We start from the raw sequence: 14456 nt of genomic DNA, 5'->3' as shown, positions 1-14456 counted from the left end.
ATTCAACTTGGCTCCTTAGCAGTGGTGGTCCGGACTTGACTAATAGTGGATTGCTAATTGGCAAGTTAGTTTAGGAAAATTATTTGACTTTACGAGACCAAAAGACCATATTTGAGGGGTAAGTTAAGTGGTCGAAAATCTGCGAATTATGAAATAACCAGAGTAGCAATAAACGATTTTACAGGTGCACTATAGCGTCTTTGACTAAATTAAGCTCAATGATGTAGATGGGCAACTCGTTCCAAGTCCATTGTAAATAATTTTATGGTGCAATATGCAATAGCGCTTGCTGCTGACTGCCTTGGAAACATCGTATACTAGGCGCGATGACAGTTCACGTCATTCGTAATTTGATCCTGTTTTTCGTTTTCGACGGGGAGTTTATGAAGAGGGAAATTCGTGGCGGCCACTCCCCTTTAGAAAGTTATGTATCCTCAAAATGAGGTATTCTTGATATCATGATGGTAAGGAGAGAGGATTGAGAGACTATACACTAGGAAAAGAAAGGTCTCCCTTTCACATTTGCGGCCGCCACCCCCTTAAAAAGTTATGGCGGTATCAAATTAGGGTTTTTGGTTTTATGTCAACACAATAGGGTGTAACTTCGAACCCCATCCCCGCAGGCAGAAAGGAGGGTTTGATGGCAGATCCCCCCCTTTAAAAGGTAGTCTCGTAAATATTGATTTGTGAGCTCCACCCTCGAATAGGCAGGAGGTACAAGGGCATGTAAGAAGAATGAAAAGACCCCCTCTTTCTACCCCTGCAAAAAACCCGTAGCGATTACTACTTCTTAAATGTTGCAGCGCGTCGAAAAGAGGCTGTTTCCGAATCATCAATAAGCTTTTTGGCAGGGGTGGCCCTCCTCTATAACCCCTCTTGCACGCCGCGACGATAAACCTGCCAATAAGCTTATTATTAGAAGTCCTTTCTTCTCCATACTCTCTTCATTCCCTTCTCAAGGAAGGCGCTGACAAATCAATTTTTACTATGATGATACCAAAATTCCCTCCATTTGAATTGTCATAACTTTTTGAGGAGATGAAGTAACTGCCGAGATTTTGCAATCGGGTTTGAAAGAGATGATCTTCCGCTTCTCCTCTCATACCCTCCTTTGTGCCTCTTTTCCCAGGACCCAATTTTTTTTAAAGTGGTTGCCCTTCCTATTGCATACCTTTTCTATCCTCTTTTAAGGTATCTCTGAAGTACAGTACAATGAGTTACTGTGTGAATGTAGATTTTGTAATGGAACTTTTCATCCGTGAAATGTCTGAAATTCCATATCTTCTACCACTATCCTACTTCCGGGAATAAATTGGTTAAATTATTAAGTTGTCTATAAATGTAAACTTTATGTTTGTAACAGTTTTTTTCCATTTGATGCTGTACATATGAGCCTTAAAATTATAATAGTCATCGAATATGCTAAACTTAGAAGCGGACTAATCCCTAATATTGTAGATATTTATATTGGTATAATTTTATGCCTATAAATATCTATTTGCAGATAAACATCAAGAAAACCATGAAAAGAAATAATAATGACAATTTAGATGTCGAGCAACGTCGACGACTAAGGTAAGCACATTAAACCAACAATGTGACATTAATTAATTTTTTTATCAACATATTCAAAATCAATCGTTTATTGATCACTTTATAATACGTACTGGATTAAAAGATATCGTAGTGCGAATATAAAACGCATTTATGTAAATACATATTGGTAAGGCAGTCAGGGTCATCTATCATTTGATTCCCAAATAGGAAATTACAAAAATCTGTTTTCCGGATGGTAGATACATATATAAAGTTAACAGAAATGAATTAATGCAGGGAATTCCCGATATGATATGACCAATTCCAATTCCCTTAAATATTGTTAAGTCTTAATTTGGGTTGTTTTTTTCTGTTTTCCAACTTTTAGCAGTTTCAATTGGCTTTTCGTCCTTTAGGTGGATTTGAATCAAAAAATAAATTTCTCCAGGCGGTTTTAGAATACCTTTGTGAATATATGAGGGTATTTTTGTAATAATGATTTTTTTCTTTTAAATTATTTGATATAATCTACTGCCCACACATTTCGAGGTATGCCTGAAATAGCCAATTCATTTTTTTGTCCATTTGAATATGTTATTTTCGAAATGATACTTATCTAAGTCAAATAGTTATTGAAGTTCAATTTTTATGCAAGCACTCATCCATTTATGACTTTTCAATTAAAATAATGGGAATAAGTGCGAACTCATTACCTTAAGTCTAATTTTAAATGCACACCAAAGTCAATCAATGAGTACCCGATTGGGTAATTAGGTTTATCTGAATTGTAAGGTGTTGTAATCAGAGATTGATAAATCAGACATTCTCAATGGCTATTTAACATTTTGATATGTTCTAATTTAACCTGCGTAAACATTTAATAATAATCAAATGAGTATAGAAATTCCTAAATAGTAGGGGGGCGCCAAGCCCAAATGATAAGAAGATACTATACTTATTTTTACAATTGAACCTGCGTCAATGGAATAAATCCAATTTCCTTGGATTCTTTACTATATCTTTTGAGTGTCAATTGTATGTTGGCTAAATGTAAATATAATGTAATCATATGTATTTCATTGAATGGGACTTTACTGTCCACAATCAGATTTGACGAGAGGGGTTGGAAAGGAGGGGATTCCTTACTGCACGACCTAGAATAGAAATTTCAATGAAACAAACGGGAAAATAGGAAAATGCGTCCGGGGCCTCCACGGTCCTGTCCACAATCTGTCTGATAACATATCTGAGCAAGTATTTGAAAGATTTTCATATATTCAAAATTTTCGTTTCATTTCTCTGTAATTCGCATATTTTTCCTTCATTGACAAATCCAGATATGGTGAGTTTGTACAGCACTTAAGTAATTCCCTTTAAATTATGCGGACAGGTTCGCAATTTTTGATTGGAAATTTGATTCACTGTCTATATGTTTGTCTATTTGTCATACATAACTGATTCGAACTACTCGTTTGTTATGAAATCCGTTGTATGTTGCGAATGCTGTGAAGGGGACCTCTCTCAAATACTATATGAACGCGGGGTGCAACCATTTCTTTGTTCCAAAGGCATGTTTAGTATCTATTTTATTTCTTTTCTTTTTGGTATTAATTCAAAGTGTACTAGGTAACTTTCCTAAAGTAGTGCAGCATACGTTTAGATTGACTTTGTAGCTGCATTATTTATATCAAAATTTTGAATTCCAAGTGCAGCTTGGAACATTTGGTGAGTAGCCAGTGAAGGCTTTTGAATTCCAGGTTGACCTTACTTTTCGGTCTCAATATGTTTCTTCTAAGTTAACCTTCGGTCTAGGTGGATTCATAGGTATTTTGTTTCCTTAAACTCAGGAATGGATACGCCGTTAAACTTATCTGGGAGACATGTTCGTCTCTTCAACGTGAGGGTAATATGATACTATATTTTGTTTCGTTTATTTTGATTCCCCAGCGGGCCAACCACTGCACAACCTCCTTCATGTGATTCTCGGGGTCTCGAGATGCAGGACTAGAATTGGAATATGTGCAGAGTATTGTCGTAGCGTCAGCGAAGGTAGAAGTAAATAGGCACTCGTTTGTGGACAAATCTTCAGTATATATCAAATAGCGTAAGGGGTTGAAAATACTACCTTGGGGTCCTCCTTTATTGTGATTATTATCATTCTGTCAAGGGGAAATCGTACTGCATCCTCAAAGAACTGTTGTGCCCCGTTTACTGGTTATAGGTATTTATTAATCATAGTATCTCAAGCAAGCCTATAACTGTTAGGAATTTTAGTATATTTTTTACTTCCAAATCTTTAAATTTTGCATCTGGTATTAAATACTCTCCTAGATGCCTCGACCTACTTTGCGCAAGTGCCAGATACTGTCCCAAAACGTATAGAGAATTCATCACACTCCGCACAGAATCTGCGATGTCCCTAGCTTCCCAGGGTGATAGTTTAGCCGGCAGTGGTAGTACCAGTGAGAATTTTCACTATAATTCGGAGGTTCTTTTTTGTGAGGTTTAAGCAATCCTTAGTGCGCCTAGGTTCGTATCCCTCAATAAATACCCTGGACTCGCCCAGTATAGCTCCCTCACTCCTTTTCATTTTTTTATGTCATAGCAATGAACCCGTTTCCGATTCAACAGACGGGTTCTCGGTTGTGTAAAAGTGTGCCTGCTCCCTTCTTGGGTAGTTCGTCCACTGCCTCATTGCGTTCCAACCCAACATGTCCTGTAACCCTGAGTATTCAAACCTTGTTGAACGAACCCAGGGTATTCAGTCTCCCAAGGCATTCCCATGTCAGTTTAGAGTTTACCTGGTTGGATCTAAGTGCCTTGATTGATGCTTGGCTATCAATCAAAATAGCAATGTTCTGCCCCCCTATAGTTCCTTTGGAAATTAAAGAAAGCACATCTGTCTATGGCCTATATTTCCGCCTAGAATATGCTAGTGTGCCTACGCATTGGCTCCAAGTACATTTTCCGTGGTCCTCCAGGGATCCCGTGGGGCATGTCCTTATTGCCTCACTGATACACGCGGAAGCCAGTCTTTGGAGTTGATGTAACTTCCTAGCTTGTGTGCTGAGTGCAGTTTTTCCTACCCTGATTACCGCCCCATTGGTGATCATTGGACTTACTATTGCAGTGTATACCAAAGCAGTATCTTCGGGCTGCAATCTCTTTCTTTTCCTGCTATGGATCACTCAGCAGAGTCCTCGTAGCTTTCCGACAAGTGTTTCTGGTTTGGATTATATAATTTAAAAAACTTGGTATTTCGGGGACCAACTGTCCCCTTCTTCAGTGTTATTATCTTCTGTTCTTGTGATTATAATATCCTAATTAGGCTTCTATTCTTCTCCTAGTTCTTCATACAAGTTCCGCCAAGGTGGAAAAATTGTTGCTCATGGCCGTGTTTAGCCTTTTCTCCAGGGGAATTTTTGAAAATGTGCAGACTCTCGTAGGAATCTAGGCTCCTACAGTCGTTCACCTCTTTCAAGATATTCGCGTTGTTCAACGACATATGGTGTCCCTGCTCTATTATATGTCTGGCAACCGCGGACCTTATATGTGGGTTATTCTTGTTTTTAGCGGATTCAGCTTCCTTAAGTATTCTAACACCCTGGTGTGGACTAGTCGTTTTGTTTGCCCTACGTAAAACTTGTGACAGTCTGGGCAGGAGATCTTGTAAATGCCGCTTTTTTTCGTACACTCTTTCTTGTTCTTCGCTGATTGTAACCCGGTCCTAAGTGGGTATCGTTTGCTGGTCGAGGTGACCCAGATTCCACGTTTATGTAGCCGCCTTTTGATGTTCAGCGTCCGTAGGTTAATGTTATGCATTGTCTAGATTCTGTGTTCACTTCCTGGAAGAGTGTTGAAAGTTGCTGTCTAGAGGCCTGGCGTTGTTTCTTTTTGATCCGATTTTCAATGAGGTTCCTGTTGTATCCGTTTTTCTTGGCTGTTTCCAGGATGTAATTCATTTCTTTATTTCTTCTCTCCTCGTTGAGCGGTGTTGTGATCATCCTGGGAATCATAAGGTTGTATGCCGTCATCTTATGGTGGAAATCGTGATTTGAGGTGAGGTTTCCTGTAGATGTCGAATTCCAAAATCCCCTCTTTCCCGGATTATTTTTAAGTCACAGAGATTCATGAAGTTTTTACCAATGCGATGAAACCCGCTAACTTGGTTGATTAGTCATCCGAATTTTCTCCTATCGTTTTTATTTCGCTACATGCCCCCCGAATGAAGGAAATGGGGGAAGGGGATTTACGAAGAAACTTTTTCTGAGCAGGTCTGTCACCAAAACCAGTTCTGCTCCTTTCTGGCAATGTGAACATTTGATACTACTGTAGTCAAAGCTCCCACTACTGAGAACCCGCTCTTAAGCTATCAAAAACTGCGATTACTAGGTTTTTAGGTAAGTGAACCAATCTGATGATACATTTGTCTTTTCACATTGGAGCTCAGAGTTAGTGAGGGAGTAGACCCTGTCGGCTGAGTCAACACCAAGTGGCTAAGGAGAAATTGCAAGTGGTTGCACCAGAAAGCTTTTAATGTGGGTGTAAAATTACCATATTTTATAATATTCGTCGCTCCAAACGATGTTATTTAAAAGCATGCATTGCATTTCCGAATATGCTGTAAAAATTGTTCGGATTCTTAAGTAGCAATTTACGTTAGTAGTAGTCCCGGCGGCTAGTCAGTGGTGACCAATTGACCTTGCTGGTGGAATAATACCAAAAAACATATACAGAGGACGAGTAACTTCAGTGGCAAAGGGGCACCTTTCGGGCAGGGATGAGGTAGGTAAGTGTGTTAGTGGTGTGTCGATGTCGATGTCTTATACCAGCAGGAAAGAGATGCATCCGAAGGGTTGATCTTGGATGGATATATTTATTTACTCCTCACTTCCTAGGAGAGCAAACATGGATATATTGCCGAGAATACTTCCACTAAGCTTCCAATAGAAGAATTTTGAAGCATCATTCGTCGTGTGATTTCATTAAGATCCCTTCCATTAATCCGAAATGAATCATTCAGGAAATTCTGCTTTCGGTTCTCGCTGGGATCTATGGAGCCATAAACAGTTGTGCAACATCTATTGTTATGACAGATGCCGCCATATGCTCGCGGCATTTTGGTCGCGTAGCTCCCGTTGCGACCGAAGATGTATAAAACTTTTCCGTCTTCATAAAATTTCAAGGAATATGCTAGGAGTTGAATCTTCTGTATATACGTAGTCATCTTGAAAAATGCATACCAGGCATGTCAAACTGAGACCTCAATATAAACACAACATAGTCATTATATCAATGAGGACATTTCGGAGGATTTTGTGATTGTAGTCTCCATTGTAATTGGATGCTGCTTTATGCGGATCGGTTTTTAATACGGATCGAACCTGTCGTGAGCGTTTTGATTTGCTAACGCCGCTACCGAAAAGGGAGGAGGTAGAAGAAGAAGAAGGAATAAGAAAGCCACTGCTATCCACCTCCGCTAAACACTCATAACGGTCACTTCTTCTGAACAAGTTATGATGGCTTGAGGAGGGGCTATTTTCGAAACATTAATAAGCTTATTCGTAGGGTAACTATCTTTGTGATGTGCAAGTAGGATTGCAGGTGAAAGGGGGGGGGGGGGTTACAGGTCAGCCCTCTCTATAACCTCACTTGGGCATCGCGACGTTGATTGCCGTACCAATAAGGTTATTAATGTTGTGGAAATAGCCTTACCGTTTCGACATGAAAATCGTCCCATTTGGTGCGTCACAGATTTTTAATGAAGTTACAGAAAGGACATAATTTTTTACGGCCACAAGCTTTCAACAAGAGTGAAGGGGGTCACCTCTCTCCAGTGTCCCGTGCACAGTAAACCCGGGCAATCAAACGTAATAAGCTCCACATTTTCAGCCATATTAACGCATCTTGGGCAGTATCGTTCCCAAATCGATGTAGGCATGCACGAAACACAATAACCTCCATGCTCGCGCAAGAATTGTGCTAGCTCGAGATTTAACTCTTTGTGGCTTCATCCAATCAATTTTCAAATGTCTGGAATGATGCGGTATGTCCAACGACCAGTTTGTGACTCCTCCTAGCTCTTTTGCCATTTTGCAGCAGATTCCCGCCGTGCCAGCTGTCTGCGAAATCTGTTAGACTCACTGACCGCATGCGTTTTATCATAGAGATTCCTGCTAGTATGCATGCTGTTTCTCCTGATGTTGTTCGACATGTCCAGAGTCGCAATACAGGCTTCTCCCCAGGAAAAAATCGACAAAAATGCGTGCAATGTATATCGGGGTCTGTAGTTTGATAGGTGTCTCGATGATTTTTTTCCTTCATGCACAGTTAAACGCATTCTTCACATCTAGTGTTACCACTAGACAGCATTTACTTTCTTCTGTTGCAGCCTGTACCAGACCAGCCACCAAACTGATTGCGTCGACGGTTGATGTCGCCTTACATAATCCGAATTGCTTGTCAGAAAGGCCTCCTTTCCTTTCTCCAATTGGGAGCAACCTATTGTATATCACTCCTTCGAATAGCTTGCCGATGGTATTGATCAAACATATCGGTCTATATGAAGGAGAGTTCGATGGTTTACCTGACTTTGGAATTAGTGTCAGCTTTCGTAGCTTCCATTGCTCGGACAATACTTTCGAGGCGATATTTGGGATACCATCCAGCCCTGGAGTCTTATTTTGCTCTTCATGATAGCCACCTGCATTCTATGGGTAGCTTCTCGAACTCAATTCGCTTGCTTCTGCGCTGGGAGCGTCTTCTGGCTTTGAGGCAGTTTTCTGACATTCCTCGATTTATGAATTCCACTAGAAATTCGAATTTCGTTTTCGGAAAGCTCTTCCCCGGGGCTTAGAGACATCGGATACTCGCTGCAATTTTTTTCCAACCTCTAAAATTTTTGCTCTTCTCGACAATAAAATATTTTCCAGAAGTGCCTCCTTAAACATTTCGGCATCAAATTTGTTGGTTATCCAGCTCTGTTGCTTTGCTTGTTGGTAATAATCGTGATAATCGCTGTGTGTTCTCTTCGTTGACATGCCAATTCAGATCCTTCGCTACCGCATCACTGATGAATGGGAATTCCTCCAATATGATGATCGGTGTTGCGTAACAGCTATAGATGTATATACTTCCTATTTTGGCACGTGTGAATCCGTCCTCCGGGTATTTATTCGCGTCTTCTACAGCTCGAATTCCATAGCTCCAGATGGTTTCCTTGTTGCTTTTGTTTGGTATCCATACTCCACTATGTAGATTTTCGTATTGTTCGAACACAATGGCTACATCCACATTGCTTTCGAACACGCTCTGAGAGAGCAGGTTTTGGGCCGCACGTTAATGATTCAGATTTAATTGCATAAACTCCATTTGCTCTTCCTTCCCTTTTGAACACTGGACAATTAATGCTTCTTGCAATGCCCCGTTGCAGTCCTTGGTAAAATAGCCTTAGTCTCCCCATTTGCGGTATATATTGAATCTGTCTTGGGAGCTAGTGCAGGCTATTGCTATGTGGTCAAACTGCCAGCACTGTTTGCCTCTTTGTCTGTCACACCTGCTATTGTCACGAAATTTGGTTAGAATATGTGGTTCGTGAATCCTTCTGCTGATGACATACAAATTTTCTTCACAGAATATGGTCATGTGGGGTATCAAATTAAAGGCCTGAATTAGTACGTTTAGAAAATGATCTTATTTCTGATATTGGGGGGATAACATAAGGGAGTAGGGATTCTGAGTTCTATTTAACTGAAAGTCTGAAAAGATCGCAATGGTGCACCTATACAAAACCTAAGCCTTAAAATATATCCCATTTCGATACTTGCTCAAATAAAGTTAATTATAATAGATTCCCCCTTTAAGATGGATATATCAAGGAATATTTAAAATTTTTCGCTATGTACGAATGAAAAAACGTGCATTTCTCATACAAGATGAACACAGAACCTTCCTACCCGAAGCATTCAGACGCGTCCACTTTGTGAGACGGAGTTGGTAGTGACTACGGAAAGGGTTATGAGCGGATTCAATGGGAGCTATTTTCCCATTTAAAAACTCTGCGGCGAAGGAGTTAAACGGTTGAGTTGACAAAGTCGACAGCTAGCAAGACTGCCGGTTCGGTGGTTTACGGAAGTATCTTTGTCGAGACATTATCTTTCCGGGTTGGGTATGGATTTAGTGAAACAGGCCGCTGTAGGATAAAACATCTTTGAAAAATTTGAAGTGTTCAACCACCAGCAATGATAAAATTGTCAGTAGGTGGGGCATGCTTACCGTGAGTGGTTTAAGGGTTGGAGCGTCTTCTGTTACGGCTTGGCCTCGCCTAACATTTTCAAGCTACAACGCGCTCTGTGTTTTGTCTCGCAAAATTCACCGCTCAGCAAACATGAGGGTGGGAGTCTGTCTCCACTACTATTACCAACTTAAGCCGGTCAGGTCTTATTGAACTCTTTTTCCGAGTTTGTAGTTTACTGTTATTTTCCCGAGCGGAAGGACGCAACCAGAGAAGGGAAATATCAAGCCAGCTTTCTCACCACAACTTACCAATTAGAAGCACAAAAGAAATCACGAAAGTCACTTAAAATAAAAAAAGAAACTGCCCCTGTCCTCACTTTTTTTTTCCGGTAGGAAGAAACAGATAAACACTTTAGAGTTCTGTTAGACTTAAATTTTTACTAATTGTTGTTTTGAAATAGGGGTTGGAAGGATAGCGAAAAATTCGCAATAGTTGGTAAGGTGACGAGAGGATATTATCAGTATTGCATTTTGGAAGCACGCGTAGCCTTAAAGTTAAGAATGTTTTCATATGCCGTATGCGCTATGAAATGGAACCTCCCCAAACTTAATATTTCATACATATCTAGGTTGACGGAAACAATTGTTTTTAGCCTTCAGATGACGCCGCGAGCACATGATTCTGTGAGTCAGGTGACTTGTGATTCATTTCTGCTACTATTATTAAGCAATTCACACTCTAACCGATTTTGTCTTCTTCGGATTAGGATCTGCTCCTCCACATACTCAATTAATAGAATATCGAAAGTTTTGAACCATATCTGATGATAAGAACAATCGACACCCACACTTACTCGCTTCGATTGCAACTGAAAACCAGTTTAAATTATAGCTTGGGGTCCATAATTGCTGAGAAAATTTTTCGATTCTGATATCGATAACAAGTGGTAGCGCTCGAAAATTGCGTGAATCGCTTCGATTCGATTAGTTGCAGCTAAAATACTACAAGCATTCCACATACTGTGCTCGAATCAGATACACGGGCTAGGAGGCTAGCTAACTAAGGCCTTTATTGCAGATCGATATCTGCTAGCGTCCCAGTGGTGTTTCCCGCGAACGACGCAGAAGTCAATAACTTTGTGCAGTTCATTCATAAATGTGCATATTGGAAGTATCTTTTATCTGCAAGAGTGCATTTCTGCGAAACTGGTTCCAACGCTTTGGTGCTTTGCTTCTGTTGGTAGTGTCGCGTCTTTGGTGGAGGACTTGTGTTTAGGCATTATAAAGTTAAACGATTATTTCTTCAAAAGTGCCCAAGAAAGTGAGTATCTTTAAATATGATAAATTACGTGGTTGGTGTCCGTAGTATATTATCTATCTTTATTATCCTTTTGCCATTACAAAAAAATGTTCCAGTGAAAAAATGCAATTAAATCAAGGCGAGATAGTTTTCTTATAGTGCGATGTTTAGTTCGAGCCTCCTTAGTTATTTCAGCGTCTAAAGTTTGTTGTTTGGAGATTAGTCTGTGACGGCACTGCTATGATGTTACAATAACAAACTTTGGAAATTTAAGCCGTAAATGGATATTGATTATCAAGGCTGGTGATCACGTATTTTAAGATATTCTCCTCGATTTGAATATGCATCAATACTATAAACAGTGTTGTGGTATTTAAAAAGAAAACTAGAGTATATTTTTTTTGGACGGTCCCCCAGACTGGAAAGTGTTGTAACTATGACTACCGCCCCGTCTACGGAAGTATGTGTAGTTAAATATGCATGAGTGTTTTATGAGTGTGACATATATTTCTGTTCATGCCAGCAATTTAAAAGATAGTTGCATTTCTGGTTTGACCTTCTTGAATGCTTTTGGCGTTCATTACCTGTTTTATGTTGGATATGCAATCGGAGCTCGATTAAGGGGTTTTGATCTTAGAAAATAGTTCAGAATTTGATAAGATGTGGTAAGCGATTTAGACAGCTGGTTTTTTCAACCTTCAATCTAATTTAAGCAGTGGCTAACCTCAGAAAGGACGACTTCTAGTTGTTACGGCATACGCTCAATTTTTTTTGTTTGCATACAAAACATTCAGATTACATAACCAGGTATTGATGTTTTAATGAAAGGTATACATTTCGTACGGAAAAACTAAATCATTTCGCCTACAATGCACTTGTGAAAACAATACAGCTTCCGAACAATCCGCTGGAATTTCGGCAGACAGTATAACTGATTTCAAATAAAAATATTTGCTTGTCACCTTCTAAACTCGTTGGTGCAATGGTAGAGTTGGTTAAGCGTTAGCTTCTCGACTTCTCTACCTTGGATTCGAATCCCGGTTAGTCAAGGATATTTCTGATTGCCTTTGTGCTATACCGCTGCTACAGGTTTATCGCTTGAACAACATTAAGTGTGATGAGACACACGAAAGTCATGCAACCAATAAAGCCGACACAGAGAGGAGGTATGTGAAATTCTATTTCGAAGTTTTGAGCCGGTATGAATTCTATCAAATTGTTATTTACATTAGGCTCGCCGCGAATTTCCTTTTGGTATTAAATATTATTTTTTTGAAATGCGAACCTGGGCAAAAAACAATCGAAAGTCTCAATTTTTTGTTTAGAAATTTAGGGACTTCTGACTCTCCTAACAAAAGATGTAAAAGATCCCTGAATTTGATATTCAGTGCGTTGTTTGAATCTGCTCCATATTTTCGTATCGATTAAAGTCTTGGTTTAAACTCAAGAGGAAAAATTCTGCTGTTAGGCCCAAGGTTTATTCCACGCGTTGACAGCAATTGTCAAGGCAACTTTTGCAAAGAAACGCGCTTTGAGTGCATTCACCGATATTGAAGTGAGTTCAACTATCCCTTGTTTGTATGGACTTGTGACACGGCAAGCTGGCATGAAGTCGATCGCTATTGATCACTTGGATTCTCTATATGCTGAAAAGCGAGGTGAGGTGTCTTAGAGGCTGTCAACAGTGACAGATTCTGTCTTGCTTGCTAAGACTTCAAGAAATAAATACTTCGTTTAGGCTTCTGGAGATCAAGAGATCTTTGTGCAACCATTTATGGATTATCTAGCTGGTTGTAACTATGAAATAAATGCAATCCTGCAATGGATCGACAGTTGGTGCCTTCGGAATGATATCACGACAAATAAGCAGTTATGATTATCGTCCGTGTTGCTCCCGAGTAAAAATTAACGTTAAAGCAATACATCCATTATCAGTATCAGGGGTCTTGCAAATTATTCTGATACGTTGAATTGTAATAGTTATTTCTTATGTGTAATATGGCAAACAAATTTTTCACCATTAACTCATAGAAAGCGACGAATTGTATGGTCATCTGTGCATTTGAGGAGTGTTGGCTCTGATGCATTTAGATTGCACGATTTATAGATTCGCTTTTCAGAAGATGTTCTGCTGTAATTACTCACAGGACCAAGGTTAGAAGCGTTTTGGGAAAACCTGCTTACGCTTAAAAAACGATCATATTTTAGGTGCAGATATATGGGCCCAGGAAGAATCTTTGTAGAGTGGTCTTCAGAATCTGTTGCAACAGACAATCGGCATTATCCGTGCTAAACGAGCGTAATGTAGTTTCCAGGGCAGCCGGTGTCCGTCACCATAATTGTGGGATTGTACTTTAGAAAAAGTTTGTGGTGCTAAGTCTATTTTCCAGGGTGGAGTCACAAAGTTTCACGCAGCCGAATGGAGAAGTTTGAACTTATGCCTGTAGGTATGAAGACACTAGTGAGGATCCCAACTAGTTATTGTTCTAATCCACATGCAGTTGCTTCCCTGCGCTTACTTCAGATGAAGCTTGCTCGAAAAAGTCTTCCAAACAGAAATCTGCACGTTGTCTTTCTCTAGGGATCATGGTTAGATTCACAAAATGTTGTGACCATCAAAATCAATGCCAGCACTTCTTTTTTTTTAATTTTATTTACGATGATTAATGAACAGGGCATTTCATCATCGGCAATGGTACAACAATGGTATCCAATCTGGGCTTGCCTTAATAAGGAACTCCCTATATCACAGTTTTGCACCGGGGTCTACCAATTCGATATTCTTAAAAGTTGTCTGGCATTCTAGCCTACGTCATCGCTCCATCTGAGGCAGGGTCTCCCATATTTTTTTTTTTTACCATAGAAATAGTATAGTTCCTAAATTTCATTGTTACATAGGCTACGAAATCGTCTTCTTTATGTAGGGGGCTAAACATTCCTAGGAAAATTCTTCTTTCGAACGCGGGTAAGACTTCGCTACTTTTCTTACCAAGAACTCAGGTCTCCGAGGAATACATGAGGAATGGCAAAATCATTGTCTTGTACAATAAGAGCCTGTGGTGAGGTATTTCTAGTGGAAGAGGAGGAACTGAAATATGCTCTGTTGGTTGCCAACAATCTTGGGCGGATTTCGTCGTTGTGGCTGATATCTGTTGTGATTTGTTTTGGATGGCTCCAGGATTTACGCTCACCTCGTTAACAGAGGGGCTTTGAGGTCGTCTTGGTTCATGGTCAATTTGGTTGAAAGTGGCCCCGTCCGGAGAAACCTACGTTTGTTTGAGGCCCATTTTCCGTGCAAACCAGGTACTTTTAAAAAACATTTTGTGCAGCACTGGTAGTTGGATAATCCGGTAATCATTGCTGTTTTTATATAAGGTATGATCTA

At 39.9% G+C, this 14456-nt stretch overlaps 1 protein-coding gene across 4 annotated transcripts in view; it reads left to right on the top strand.

Moving 5' to 3' along the window:
- LOC119655609 (solute carrier family 26 member 6-like) overlaps positions 1-14456 on the top strand; it is a 71745-nt gene that overhangs the window by 14189 nt on the left and 43100 nt on the right. Inside the window, exon 2 of one of the 4 annotated variants that reach the window (XM_038061566.1) lies at positions 1505-1575. The exons of 1 other annotated variant lie outside the window; for it this stretch is intronic. In XM_038061566.1, coding sequence (XP_037917494.1) covers positions 1523-1575 — 53 coding nt within the window. In that variant the 5' untranslated portion in view covers positions 1505-1522. Of the gene's footprint in view, positions 1-1492; positions 1576-10779; positions 11093-14456 lie in introns of those variants that run through there. 2 more of the 4 variants (XM_038061564.1, XM_038061570.1) reach the window with 2 other exon arrangements.

This window comes from Hermetia illucens, chromosome 4, assembly GCF_905115235.1.
Source record: "Hermetia illucens chromosome 4, iHerIll2.2.curated.20191125, whole genome shotgun sequence".
Taxonomy (NCBI): Eukaryota; Metazoa; Arthropoda; class Insecta; order Diptera; family Stratiomyidae; genus Hermetia; species Hermetia illucens.
This window is presented reverse-complemented; position numbering and strand designations above follow the sequence as displayed.